The sequence below is a fragment of the Silene latifolia genome, chromosome 2 (assembly GCF_048544455.1).
Source record: "Silene latifolia isolate original U9 population chromosome 2, ASM4854445v1, whole genome shotgun sequence".
In the NCBI taxonomy this organism is placed as follows: domain Eukaryota; kingdom Viridiplantae; phylum Streptophyta; class Magnoliopsida; order Caryophyllales; family Caryophyllaceae; genus Silene; species Silene latifolia.
Window position 1 is genome coordinate 159317510 of NC_133527.1, and position 15228 is coordinate 159332737.

Below are 15228 nucleotides of genomic sequence, written 5' to 3' on the forward strand. Positions count from 1 at the left end.
TGGTGGTGATGATGAGGTGATGGTTGAGCAGCAGCAGCAGTAGCAAGATGAGTCATGCTCCTTGTTTTATCTTGGTTTATGGTCGTTGGTAGTAGATGTTGGTAGTGTCGTTTGATTTTAGTAGTTACATTCGTCGAAACTTTGATTATGGATATGTATTGTTGGCCATAAGGCCGGATTTGTTACTTAACATTGTTGCAGGGTTGATTTTGGGGTCGGAAATCATCTCGACCCAAGCTATGTGACGGCTATGTATATATATGTTGGTTTATGACAGGTTTTATAAGGCATTTTGGCCTGTAGGTATTCGACAGAGTACCCCGTACTCTATCGAGTAGCTGCAGGAAAGAAGGAAATAAAGCTTTCTGATCTTTGGGCTACTCGATCGAGCAGCCATGACACTCGATCGAGTAGCATGGCACTCGATCGAGTACCACTACATACTCGATCGAGTAGCACTGTTACAGGAGGTTTTCGAAAATTGAAATTGTGCAATTGTTTTATAATTGCACGTTTGAGGTTTAATGTGGTTATTAGTGCGTAGTAACACCTTTGAACCGTTAATTTCATATGTTAGACGTTGCGCTTGGGTTTTGTATGCATCTTTGTCACAAGTAGTGAAGTGGTGACGGTTTCTTGTTGTTTTAATATTACATATGCCATATTACTGTTGGAATATGTGTCCTCCGACAATAATGCGATCACAACTGTTGATCATGATGATCACATGTTTAAGTCTCATTTTAAAGAATACAATTGGGAAGTAATATTTTACTGTCAACTGGTCCACACATATCGGTAATGATTGGCTGACTAGAGTTTGACATTACTGTCGTGAGACGGTGGTGACCAGTTGATCCCCTTAGGTCATACCGAAAGGGTAACACTCTTAATTGATCATTTAATTGATCGTATGATGATACGGGTCAATTAAATTTCTTAAAAAATTGACGGACAATTTTGGAAGTAAAATTTACGTATCTCATTGTAATCTGATTAAATAAGACGATCGAGTAATCGAATTGTTTCATTACTTGGATGAAATTATTGTTTAAGGAAACAATTGAAATTGAATGAATTATTATAAATACAAGTTATTGTGATTTATAAATTGGTAAAATATTTTGGTACAAGCAATTATGAATTGCTAAGTCGATTTTTGTATATGACGTATTTTTATTAATACGTTGATTTTTAATATGTTAAAAATACATAACAAATTTATGTTACATATGACATGTGACATAAGACAAATTGACATTTTGACAAAGATAATATGGAGTCCATATTATCTATGTATACCGAAATTAAAGGAGTATTAGGATGAAATTGTGTTGATTATGTTAGTGGTGAACATAATCATTTCCCTAATAAACTAGCCATGCAACCTAGTGGTCATTGTGAAGACAAACTCATGCATGCATTGGCTCTCTCTTCTTCCCCTCTTCCACCCGGTTTTTTGAGAAGAAAAACACTTTGTTTTTCTTCTTATTTTACCTAACATACACCAAAAAATAGTTAGTGTATTTGCTAATTCATTCATTCATCTAAAATTTGAGTTTTAGAAAGATAAAATTCTTCCTTCTCTTCCTTCTCTCTAACCGAAATAATAGAGAGTCCAATAATATTTTTGGGTCAATTTTTACACTAAATTAATATTATTTTAGTATACATAATATTAATTTGATTAAGAGTTTGCCTTGGGTATTTTACTTTGGGAGGGATCCTATACTTGGATCCTAGTTCATCCATTAAGGAGCGCACAAGAACAAGAGAGAAGGAGATCTCTCTTGTGCCCATATAACCGAAATACCAATGTAAGATAAAGCTTTCTTCTTTAAATTGTTTATAGTTTGCATGCATAAGATCACCAATTAATTTTATGATTAAATTAACATAAAACATATATGAATATGTTGAGTTAAGAGATCGAGATTTCTAACAATTACTATCTATCCATTGAAGTTACATCTTTTCATACGTTTGTGCACACGATATTAACATGCTTTATCGACGGCGGCTAGTTATTCCGGTGGTTTGTGTATGATTTATAAATTAACGAGTATATGCTTAGCGAGTAATGTCCATAACAAATAATATGGTTCTAATTTATGATATGAAGCAAGTAATGGATAATGTGTGTGCTAATTTTGGTGGTGAACTTCGGGGACGAAGTTCCTTTTTAGAGGGGAAGAGTAATATCGCAAAATAAAAAGGCTGATTTTGAAATTATGTTGTTGTTTGTTTATAATGTTTTGTTGTTTAATTACAAAATTTCCTAGTACTTTGATCACATTGCTTATATGAAGTGTAAGTGGTTACTTTAGTTCATTGAAGTGAATGTGATAGTATATTTTATTGACGGTCATAAAGAGCTAGTTATGGTGCAAGGTGTCGTAATAGAATGAATTAGTGAGTAACACGGTGGTGTTAGTTGTGCAGCATGAAGTTGATATGAGATATGTTTCGGGTTGATAGTTGTTATCATATGATGGGCGATCGTTGTTTGTGCTGGTTCGTATTGCGCGGTTGATGTTTTATATATGATAGTTGGTAAGAGTTGATGTATACATATAGAGTAACAGTTGATGATGATAATGTCTGCATGATAGTTGTAAGAGTCGGTTTGAATAGAGCGTTAGACGGTGATGATGATGACATGGGGGATGGTATTTCCGGGGAGTAATGACTTGAGTAGAAGAATGGTGATGGCGTGTTTTTCCGTGTCTTGTGCGTTGAGTTAGGTGAGTTGAACTTCGGGGACGAAGTTCTTTTTAAGGGGGGAAGACTGTAATACCCGCTCTTTTAGAGACTCTTTGACCAGTGTTGACTGACCTTGGGAGCGGGAATAGTTCTTAGAAGTGCGTCCCAAAACTATCTTGGGATACGTGTGAAGAGTGGTACTCGATATAGTAGAGGCTAATCGATCGAGTAGCTAGGTTACTCGATCGAGTAGGGGGCCACTCGATCGAGTATGTTGGGTACTCGATCAAGTATCGAGTTTTCAGCGAGGGTTTTTAATCGCGTTTTGTTAAATCTGCAAATCATTTCCGCCTCATTCCTCCTATCCTTTGGTCGCCTCTTTCCCTTCCCTTCACCACAAAACCTCCATGGAAGCCTTTTGAAGATCCTTGTGCCTTAGGAGAGCGTCACTTGAGTCGGGTAGCGGTCTTTTGCCGGGTTTCTCCTTATAGGTATGTCATAATCATCATCCGTGTCCTCATCGTTGCAATTAGGGTTTGCTTGGTAGTAATAGATGTTTGTGTTGTGGTTATAGGCTTTGCTTGATTACTAGATATGTCATATGTTGGCATGGATTGGTTGCAGTTGCTTAAAGGTAGGTTCGCCTACTCAGTTTCTGTAGATAGTCTAGTGCGTCGATTATCGTGTCATGGTTGTTGTGTTACGGCTGCGTGTGTGGCAGCGTTTATGCTGTAGTTGGTTAGTACATACAGTTTATTGGTTGTTGCGTTTCAGCTGTTTGTGAATGTTTGTCTCTGGTTCGCGAGGCGTGTCCTCGGCTGAGTGGGGTCACTTGCGGGAGTGGCTTCACGCCCTAGTTTCGCCCTTCGCGGAACCCGCCACGGAAGGGGATGTGCACATTAATGGACAGGGTTATCGCTTGTTATGAGGAGCGGGGATTTGGTGGGTACGGCTGCGGTCCCCACTGGCAGGGCTGGTCCAATGGACAGTCGGTGACAGAGGTTGATTGGATTATTGCGATTGTGCGTGAGGTTGATAGCGTTGTGTCGTGTTGATAGCTATGTTGTTGTTGTCGTATCTTATCTCAGTACTGATCTTGTGTGGTTGTTTTGTTTGTTATGTGTCTGCCGTGATCCCTTATGGTGAGCAGTCGGTCTTAGCAGGTGTTGATGTTGTTGATAGCTGGAGTCCGGGCAGGGATGGGTCTTCACGAGATTCGATAGCATTAGAGAGTAGTCTTTGAGTTGTATCTTTTATATCGTTGTTGGTTTTAATTCACTTTTAATATAACATAATAGTTCTTTTATCGACATTTGATTATTACTGTCCTCGGGCATCCGAGATGGTAATGCCCTTATATGCTAAGGAAGGCCTAGTTAAGGCTCTTCTGAATATGGGGGTGTTACACCCATCAGCGTTTGGGTCTTGCCCCAATATTTTCGGAGTCGTCGTACCCCGAAACAAGTGGTCCCTCAAGTTATTTGGCATTGGAGGACGAAAAGACTCACCATCAGCAGCGTAGTCACTTGATTGACCATGCATGTCAGTCGATCAACTGACTTCTACAGGAACAGTAGCTGTGTCACTTCGCGGACTGGTCGATCGAGTGGGTATGTCAGTCGATCGACTGATATACCTGGTAGACGTCTTTTTCTTGCCACTATTCGTCACTGCCTTCTTCTTGCTTGGTTCCGCCTCATCTTTTCCAGTAGCTTCCTCGACCATAGCGGGCCCCTCAAGGGTGGACCCACTCCTCAAAGTAATAGTATTAAAGGTCTCCTTTGGATCCGTCTGCGGCGGTAAATGTCCCGGAGCTCGAGTTGCACTCTTGCTAGCCAATTGAGCAATTTCGCTCTCCAACATTTTCATCCCGGCCTCTCTAGCTTGAGACTCTTTCAGCAACAAATTTTTCAACTCGGCAAAATCGGAGCAATGGGACTGCTGCTGCTGTTGAGGAACATACGGAGGCTTTTGATATGGATGCTGCTGCTTATGAGGGGGCACATAATTCTGCTGCTGCTGCTGTTGTGGAGGTGGAGTCGGATTTAGGACATTTTGGCTACTCCACCTCAAATTCGGATGGACATTCGGCTCAAAATAAGTGTTTGTCTGCCTATAATGTTGAAAATCAGCACAAGACTCATAGGAAATGCTGCAGTTGTCTGAAACATGTCCTTCTCCTCCACATCTCTTGCGAGACGAAAGGACCGTCCGAAACAAAGATTCACATGATAGATCCCTCCTTTTGAAGCTCCTCCCAACTCGTACTTATCAAATCTCGCTGTAAGAGCCTCTAATGCAGCTACAGAAGGGGATTCAACACTTCTCCTTTGATTTCCCCTGGAATTTCCATACTCAGCCTTATGGGTGGCCAAATCATCAATAATTTTCCACCCCTTAGTTTCAACAACATTCTCCTGGAATCTACCATTAGCTGCCGCTTCCAGGATAGCTTTCTGATCGTCATAAAGCCCATTATAAAATTGATTGCATAGGCTCCATTTCTCAAACCCATGATGTGGAATAGTTCGCACCAACTTCTTGAAACGGACCCACGCCTCATGAAAATTCTCATCAGGACCCTGTTTAAAGCTCGTGATCTGACCTCTAATAGCATTGGTCTTCGAGGCAGAGAAATATTTCTTGTAGAATGCTAAGGCCAGCGAATTACAGTCCGTAATCCCGTTAGCAGCTTGATCCAGGTCTCGGTACCATTCCCTTGCAGCATCGCGGAGAGAGAATATGAACATCATCTCCTTCACCTGGTCCTGGGTCACACCGGTTGGTGGGGGTATGGAACAACAGTAGTCAATGAATGTCTCCATATGTTTGGCTGCATCTTCATTTGCAGATCCCCCGAATTGGTTTCTCTCAACCAAGTTGAAATAGGACGGTTTCGGCTCGAATTTTCTATCCGTCCATGGTAATGCGAATCCCTTATAGAGATTCTCAGTTGTCGGCTCAGAGTGGCTGGCTATACTTGCTTCTTCAGCCATGTCTGGAGATGTGACAGTCTCTGCTGAAGAAGTAGAAATAGGTGACGAAGGTGGATCCTCCTCAAACAGCTCGTTCTCGTAGTAACTAGACAGAGTACTCAACTCTTCCTCTGTCGGCAATACTCTAGATGATCGTATCAACTCACGCAAAGTCTTCTCAATCTCAGGATTGAACGGCAGTAATTCACCACCCTGTGACCTGCGCATAAGAAGAAACTACAAGTAGAATATGAGAATAGTTTAAGGAACATATGTCCCTTAAACTAAGAGAAAGACTAAAATAGAAACAACTAAAAATTTTAAACAATTGCCTCCCCGGCAACGGCGCCAAAATTTGATGCCTGTCGTTGAATGCACCAAAAATAATATTTATAATTCCAACTACAACTATAGATAGCGGTAGCAGGGTCGAACCACAGAGAGGCGAATGCAATTATTAGCTGTCTGATTTTAGTCTTTAAAGTAACAAGTGAGTGGGGGTTTGTTTTGAGTTAATCTATGGCTAAAGGCAACAAATGAAAAGTAAACTAAGCTAGTAGATGAAATCAAGTATTAAAAGGGTGCTAAGATGGTCGGTTCACTATAGTTTCGGCGGCAGCATCCTAGGTAAGTCTGAACTAAACACATGAGACGGGAAAATAAGAAGTCCTCTCGGTCCATTCTTAACAGGTAGCATCTTTCGATCTCGCTACAGGTCCCTAATATCACTAATATTAACTTTCGTCCTGAAAAGTGATTTAAAAGTCTAAATTAACTTACCTTTCGATCTCATTAATCTAGTCGTCTTAATTAGGTAGTCTATCTCCCTCCCCTATCTTTCGATCTTTATTGGGTCGGTCAATTCCTAGGCATTCAACTAGTCGCGTGCACTCGATTCGTCAAACATAGCAATTAAATTAATTAAAACGAAGCATATCTCACGTGGCCAGTCGATCGACCAGGGAACCCAGTCGATCGACCATGGCGCGTTCTAGGTCTTCCTATTCTAATGCCGCCTATACTACAGATCCCCTACATCCTAGCACATGGGGTTTAGCTACTCATACTGGAAACAATAACAATAATACAATTAACTAATAAAGCGATAGAATTCATGATCAAAATAACTAAACAAGCAAATAACATGAAATGATACTTGGCTTTTGGTAAACGATTCTAGCAATTCTATACTACGAACGAAATAAAGCAATAGAACTGAATATTGGAACATAGAATACCGTAAAAGGATTTGCAGAGAAAGGAAGAATCCGAAAAGCAAGAACGAAGATAAATTGTATTCGAACAAATATGCCCTAATGCTAAACTCAATATAGAACCCTAATAAATTTGATGATAATCTAAAAACTGAATAATGAAAACTTGATAATGTCAGGTTACGTTATATAGGAATATAACGTAACACTTATTCCTAAACCTAATATACAATGGGCTTTGGAATTCTCATTCTATTTCTTTAATTTGCGCGTCAGCTCGTGTGATGGTCGATCGACCATGCAAGGCAGTCGATCGACTGGTCTGCACTGAACAGTAGCTTCTGTAAGTCGCCCTCTGCTCGATCGACTATGGAGGTCAGTCGATCGACTGGAGTAGTTGGTACTTGGCTTCTAAATTCTTCATAAAGTTGTCTTTCAGGCCTCGAAATGCGCACCAAGTTCATTCCTTGTGTAAATACTTCATGTCAAATGCAATGCAAGGTACTCGGGGACAGATTCGGCTCGATTTCTACTCATTTCCGCATAAATCTGCAATATTACATAAAAATACGAAAGTAGACGAAATGAGGCAAATAGTAGCATAAACTACACAATTGAGTTCTGAAATGCGTGTAAAATGAGGTGTAAAACATCATATAAATGACATGCATCAGTAACTTCGACGTTACTCGGTATTACATCGGTTTAATATTTGTAGTTGTATGTATTATTGGATTTTTAATATTTTATGATGATTTAATGATAAATATGATTTTCAAACCATATGATTTCTGATCTCTTAATGTTTGCAAAGTATTTTGACTAAGTATAAATTTTATTTTGTCAATAGGAATTTATTTGGTTGATTTGCAAGTTTTATGAGTAAACCGATTAATATGATATAAGGATGGTATAAGTTCGTTTTTATAATTTCCAGAAGGTGTAAATTATTTTTCTGGGTTAAATGATAGATTTTAAGATACCATGAATTTTCGTGGTAATTATTTTGGAGTTTTAGTATTTATGTCGTAATTTAAAGTATTGATGCAGTTTCTGCGATTATAGCGATTCTGTTTGGTTTTAATTATGTTAAAAATACTAAATCAAATTGTAAATTCACGGGATTTTAATATGTGGCAGAGACATGGAGTATTAGGTTGTGTATAGATTTGTAGGTCTTCAATCATTATTTTTGATTTATGGTGTATTTTACAAGTTTGATGAAAACCGTTGTTAAATCTGTCAAATATGTTCGTCTGTTTGTAAAAATTATATCACCTGTTTTTATTTCGAATTTGCAAAAGTGTAAAGAATAGACTCCTATTATTTTGAAGTGTAGAGTCTGCATAAAAAATTTAATAATATGTAGACTTACAGTTTGGTCAGAATAAATTATTTGTGAACAACTCGCCGGTAAAACGCGTTTCTGACTTCTCTCAAAGATTCATTTTTAAAAGATATTTTTCTTTTGATACAGTAGCTAATCTTTTTCTCAAAGAAGATTTATAATGTTTACTTATGTTTAAAATTATGCCTTGCCTTAAAATGTTTTCTAAAAGTGGATTTATGAACCAAAACATTATGGGTGACATTTTCTGAAAGTTTTAAGAAATGGATTTTTAGACCCCTGATACTTTTGTAATTTAAAGTTGGTCAAAAAATGTAAGTTGTAGATAAAGCTACAGGTAACCATGAAAATTGGCCTTGCGTCATTTTGATTTTTCTGTAATTAATTATGAATTTTACAATACTGCTGTTCAATTTTATAAACTAATGTAGAACTCCGTCTCACTAAAGCCTAAGTAATAAGTCTTTACTGAAGTACCTTAAGTCAAAGGATGGTCTTTAAAGTTTAATTTCAGTAACTTAATTTATTTCTGTGTCAGCTACCGAGTAGTTTGCAGATCCTACTCTGTTTTCTGCTTTCTTTTATGGTTTTTAGTTTTAACACTTTTGAGGAATTTTATTTTCGCCCTTTTTATAAAAGTGGCAATTGTTTAGACTTGACCATTTGTTTTTTTTTATCCTTGAGAATTTTATACATTCTCAATTTATAACAGTTAGAACTTTTATCTTTTTGTATTTAATCCCATTCGACAGTGTTTCCGCCACTGTTTTGTACTAGATTTTATAGGGGATTACAGTTGGTATCAGAGCATCACTGCTCCCGACGCTCACACATTGATCTTTAGGAAAATGCCTAATAAATGATTTGACTAAATAAATCATATAGTGAGAGGTGGGTAGAAATCAATAAGGACTTGGATGTTAGTCTATGTGTTCCTGTAAAATCAATGACTGGCAATGAATCTATGTTTTATTTCTCCGATGAAGAAGATGAACGAAGGTTGACATGGACGTGGTGTTTTCCCGGACCCGAACGTGATCATTATGGTGTTATTGAACCCGCTCCACAACCTAGCTGACCGCGTGGAGAACTTGATGCCATATGGAAGGGACAATGGTAGTTCCAGCCCAGATTCAGTCTTGCTCAAGCTGTAGACCAGTTGGCCAAGAATAGATTCAAGTTTGGCGATGGTGCAGTAGACCAAGAGATGATTACAATGTGGATTTGTTAGATGAAGCGACCCAAGACTCGTGTGTTTATTTCTCTACCAGAAGATGGAGCGACCTAGTGAGCCCTCTTGCAACTCTAGACCTTAAAAATTCCTTCTCTGGTCTCAGACCTTGTTAGTCTATGATCATCTTTCTTCTTCCTTTACTTTTTCAAATTTTTAGTCGCTTCTTATATCCTTATTATAAATTTTCATCTCCTATTCTGATGAATAATCCTTCTTTGTGATTCCTCCACCTTGGTATCTATGCTCTTGAGATTCATTGGTTAAACTGACTCTTCTTGAAGAAATGTGATGGAAGTTAAGTAAGTTTGAGGTTTAGTAAAGTCTTGTTACTTATGGTTTTAGGATAGTGAGTTTTACCCTTAATGCCTACCTTGTAAGAGCTGTTATTTCTTGAGGATTAACTTGAATGGTGAGTGGTGGATTATGGAGTTAGAATTTTGGCATAGTTAATGGTTTCGGATTATAGGTAATTTACATATTTTGGACTGGAGGTAATTAAGGCTTTTATAGTATCCATGTGTCATTTTTGGTTGATCTAGATTAATCTCAGTTTCTATTCTTATGGATTTAGATCGTTGAGTTTTGATGTGAGGTTGTTTCCTATGAGCTTTTGGAGGTATGACTTCACTTTATTTGGGTTGTTTAGTGTTAGTCTTGAGAATAAAGAGTGTCTTAGCCCAACTGCAATTTGGATTGATTATATTGATTTGAAGAATTAAGAACCTGAAGTTGGGAATTATGTATACCTATCATATCTTAATGTCTTAACCTTAGTACTGGTATTTCTCGGGGAATATTTTGGTCTGAATTACCTTAAAGGAAATTGTTGTTTGATGACCTTGTATGATCGAAATTGTTGCTTGGTTGAGTTCTTAACCCCCTAGTTGTTACAGTGTTATAATTGAGAATTTAATGAACTTCTAAAAGACTTTGATGGACTTCTAAGAGAGTTTTATCTTCTTTAGATTGTACTTATGGATGTTAGAGGCCTTGTTGCTTTTAGTTCAGAGGAATTCTCATCAGAGCTTTGTCAGGTGATGTTTTCTATTTGTTGTTTCGAGGAGTCTTATGGATTTGATAACTTGAGGGGATTAGTTAGTCGGTTGGATGTTGAACTATTTGATGGATTCTTACCATATGCTATTCTGAGAGGTTGCGCAAGTATGTATGGTTTTGGATGAATGTTGTCCCAATTGATAATTTTGGAGATATATATTAGAAAGTTTGACAACTTTGAAATTGACAACTTAGTTGCCTGGTGTTACTAAGCTTGGAATTGATTTCGATGGAAATAGGAAAGCTGGAGTTTCATAGAGGAGTTGTACCAAGAATCTCGAGATGTTTATCCCCTTTCATAATCCTTGAGAGAGTTATATATGACTTTTAAATCTTTCTCTTCCTTGCTTTAGTTTCAAAACTTTTATCTTGATTTACCGTTGACCTTTTTCCTCGGATATTTCCATTTTATACAAGAGTTTCGACTTTTACAAAGTTTGGTTCTCGGAAATTTTAATTTTGAGTTATGATTTAAAAACTTTAATTTCATATTTAGTGTTACTCTGGATTAGTGTCTGAACTTGGTTTTGTTTCAAAATGTCTTAAAACTCATTTGGAAATATACCGGAATTGGTTCAAATAAAGTTATTTAATGCATCAAAAAAAAAAAAACATTCAAATGTTATGTTGTATATACAAATTTGATTTCTCGTTAACCTTTTTCTTTGAGAAATTCCATTTTACTCAAAATATTTAGACTTTTATAAAAATATTTTGATTATCTTGGAAATTTTGAATTATGACTAGCTTCAAATTTTGAACTTCTCTCTCTTTTAGTTTTGGGTTATCATTTAAATTTGGTTTTGTTTCAAATGATTTGAAATTCGTTTGAAAATAATTCAGAATTTTGTTTTTCAAATACTTTGATGCCTTGAGAAACTTTCAAAAGTGGTGTTGTATTTTCAAAATTTGATTTGTCCAAAGGTTTTAAGTAAAATTGGCACATTTACTTTTGAAATTCGACATTGGTGGATGCTAGGACTTGTCATTAAAGACGTCTAATGACCGGTTCAGTACTTGCTGATGCATGGTTGTAAGATTTGATTTTTCCAATGTTGACTTAGCCTTATCTTGGACGACAGAATCCTGGTTCGCGACAGTATTCCCTCGTTCCATGAGATGAGACAAGTGATTTTTAATAGTTCAATTTTGAAAACTGGTTTAAAAATTGTTTGACCTCAACGATGATTTTTTTTTGAATTTAAGTGTTAACTGAAATGATTTAGAATAAAAAAAAAATCATGTTCTTTAAATTTTGTTTTCTACTTTTAAGTTTCGAAGACGAAACTTTTTTTTAGTGGGGGAGGTTGTAACAACCGCCATTTTTGTGTTCTACTTTAGTGACCGTATTTTATTTTCGATTACGATTTGATTTGTATGACTCAGAATTTATATGTGAGCCATTTCTTTTCTTCCTTTGAATTTTTAAGTTCTCTTATGTCTCGAATATTCCTTTGTTTCGAGAGTTATTATATTTCTAATCTTTGGAGCTTCGTTTTATTTATTCATTTATTCGTATTATAATTCTACTCCGAGTTAATTCGTTGGACTTTGGAAATTATCTCTTTTGAACCCTTTTTATTCTTATTCATTTTTTTTATCTCATATGTTTTAATTCTTACTTATGAGATTTAAATTTTTATCTTTTAATTTACGGTTTTGATTTATTTGTTTTATTAAATCCGTTCTTAGTTGATTTGCGGTCCAATTTATCAAATGGACCGAGTATTGTTCAAATGATCATTTTAAGATCAAAACCTAAACCTTTTACCGAGATATTTTAAAAGGTGTTTAACATATTTATATTTTATTTATTCACATAATATCTTATCATTCACATATCTATTCCTTTTGCAAAAAAACATGAAACGTAACCCTGTAACTCTGAGGGTTAGGCCCTGTTCTTTTGGACTTAAAGTCACTTAATTTAAGTTCACTTCAGATCCTATAAGTTCAGTTCAGTTCATATCCTATAAGTTCAGCTCAGTTCAGATCCTATAAGTTCAGTTCAGATCCTATAAGTTCAGTTCAGTTCAGTTCAGATCCTATAAGTTCAGTTCAGTTCAGATTAGTTTCAGTCCAAAAGAACAGGGCCTTACTCTGCCTTCGCTGTTGTAAAACAAAATCTACGTACATGCTTGCCTCTTTGCTTCTTTATTTCAAAATTCTACGTACGTGCTTGCCTTCTTGCTTCTTTATTAAGATCGATCTTCTCTCATCATCCGTTCATCTATACTAAAGGATTTCGTGACGATCCGCACAAGGACGAGTACTTGATTGATTCGGATTCGTAACAAGGTAACTTCGACGTTACTCAGTATTACATCGGTTTAATTGTTGTAGTTGTATGTATTATTGGATTTTTAATATTTTATGATGATTTAATGATAAATATGATTTTCAAACCATATGATTTCTGATCTCTTAATGTTTTCAAATTATTTTGACTAGGTATAAATTTTATTTTGTCAGTAGGAATTTATTTGGTTGATTTGCAAGTTTTATGAGTAAACCGATTAATATGATATAAGGATAGTATAAATTCGTTTTTATGATTTCCAGGAGGTGTAAATTATTTTTCTGGGTTAAATAATAGATTTTAAGATACCATGAATTTTTGTGGTAATTATTTTGGAGTTTTAGTATTTATGTCGTAATTTAAAGTATTGATGCAGTTTCCGCGATTATAGCGATTCTGTTCGGTTTTAATTATGTTAAAAATACTGAATCAAATTGTAAATTCACGGGATTTTAATATGTGGCAGAGACATGGAGTATTAGGTTGTGTATATATTTGTAGGTTTTCAATCATTATTTTTGATTTATGGTGTATTTTACAAGTTTGATGAAAACCGTTGTTAAATCTGTCAAATATGTTCGTCTGTTTGTAAAACTCATATCACCTATTTTTATTTCGAATTTGCAAAAGTGTAAAGAATAGACTCCTGTTATTTTGGAGTGTAGAGTCTGCATAAAAAATTTCATAATATTTAGACTTACAGTTTGGTCAGAATAAATTATTTGTGAACAACTCGCCTGTAAAACGCGTTTCTGACTTCTCTCAAAGATTCATTTTAAAAGATATTTTTATTTTGATACAATAGCTAATCTTTTTCTCAAAGAAGCTTTATAATGTTTACTTATGTTTAAAATTATGCCTTGCCTTAAAATGTTTTCTAAAAGTGGATTTATGAACCAAAACATTATGGGTGACATTTTCTGAAAGTTTTAAGAAATGGATTTTTAGACCCCTGATACTTTCGTAATTTAAAGTTGGTCAAAAAATTAAAGTTGTATTTAAAAGCTACAGAAAACCATGAAAATTGACCTTGCGTCATTTTGATTTTTCTGTAATTAATTATGAATTTTACAATACTGCTGTTCAGTTTTATAAACTAATGTAGAACTCCGTCTCACTAAAGCCTAAGTAATAAGTCTTTACTAAAGTACCTTAAGTCAAAGGATGGTCTTTAAAGTTTAATTTCAGTAACTTAATTTATTTAAAGTCCTTAAATAAATTTTATACTTTTGGATTTAAGTTTAAGTTTTCTAATTCGAAGAAAATAAAAGTGTAGTTCACTTACAAACCATTTGAAGAATATACTATATCACTTGGGATATTTTTAAGTTTGGAATAATGAAAGTAAAGGCAGAGAATAATAAACTAAGGCATACGGGTTCCTATACAACTATATGATTGGGTACCCTTGTGGGAGGTACAGATTGTCGTAGAGTCATGTACATGTACTTAGACTGGGACTACGCACTGCGTGGTAAGACGAGTCCTGCTATAGTTTGTTGTCTAGTGAGTAGACTTGGAGTTGGTCACCTTTGCGTGACAATGGGTTCCCGAAACTATTGTAAGATGCTGCGGTATCAAGAATTATAGCCAAAGTGAAAATCTAGCCTGAACTATATTATTTCCATTATGCCATTTGAGGAATTTCGCTTTTATGCATGCAGCACGTTTATTTTAAGCGTGAGTTTGATAATTTATTTTTGTTACATATGGTTTTGATATTTCAATCTATTTTTGATATATTATTGCTTCTGTAACATTTATATCATGTGATATGGCTGGGAGAACGTCGTGTTACTCCCCATCGATTGTGGTTGTTATGTTTATAACATGACGGTGTTAGCTTTCTTTGGGGATTTTCGTGTCGGCTAGCGAGTAGTTTGCAGATCCTACTCTGTTTTCTGCTTTCTTTTATGGTTTTTAGTTTTAACACTTTTGAGGAATTATATTTTCGCCCTTTTTATAAAAGTGGCAATTGTTTAGACTTGATCATTTGTTTTTTTTATCCTTGAGAATTTTATACATTCTCAATTTATAACAGTTAGAACTTTTATCTTTGTGTATTTAATCCCATTCGACAGTGTTTTCGCCACTGTTTTGCACTAGATTTTATAGGGGATTACATTGCATGTCTATTTTGAATTGATTTATTTGTCATTTTGTGAATTAATATATAGATCTTTTAATTTTTCTTTGTAGAAGAGGCAGTGGTGACCAAAAAAAGAGGGCCGAAGGTGGTATTAGGTAAGAGAAAGGATGTTGTAATTCAGGCTGAAGTTGATGAATCAGAAATTGAAGATTCTGAAAGTGAAGGAGGACAACCACCGACAGTGGCGGAAAAGAAGGGGAAGGGAAAGAGGCAAAAGCCTCTTGCAAATGATGGTATAGTTCCTTAGTTG

General features: G+C 35.7%; 1 protein-coding gene and 1 non-coding gene across 2 annotated transcripts in view; both read left to right on the forward strand.

The window, feature by feature from the left end:
* Positions 1-15228, forward strand: part of LOC141630834 (uncharacterized) — a 55291-nt gene that overhangs the window by 17935 nt on the left and 22128 nt on the right. The window contains exon 2 of the mRNA XM_074443585.1: positions 15029-15211. Within this exon, the coding sequence (XP_074299686.1) occupies positions 15029-15211 (183 nt within the window). The remainder of the gene's footprint in view (positions 1-15028; positions 15212-15228) is intronic.
* LOC141645164 (small nucleolar RNA R71) lies at positions 5212-5318 on the forward strand. The gene has a single exon (XR_012544750.1). It is a non-coding gene; the product is annotated as a small nucleolar RNA R71 (small nucleolar RNA).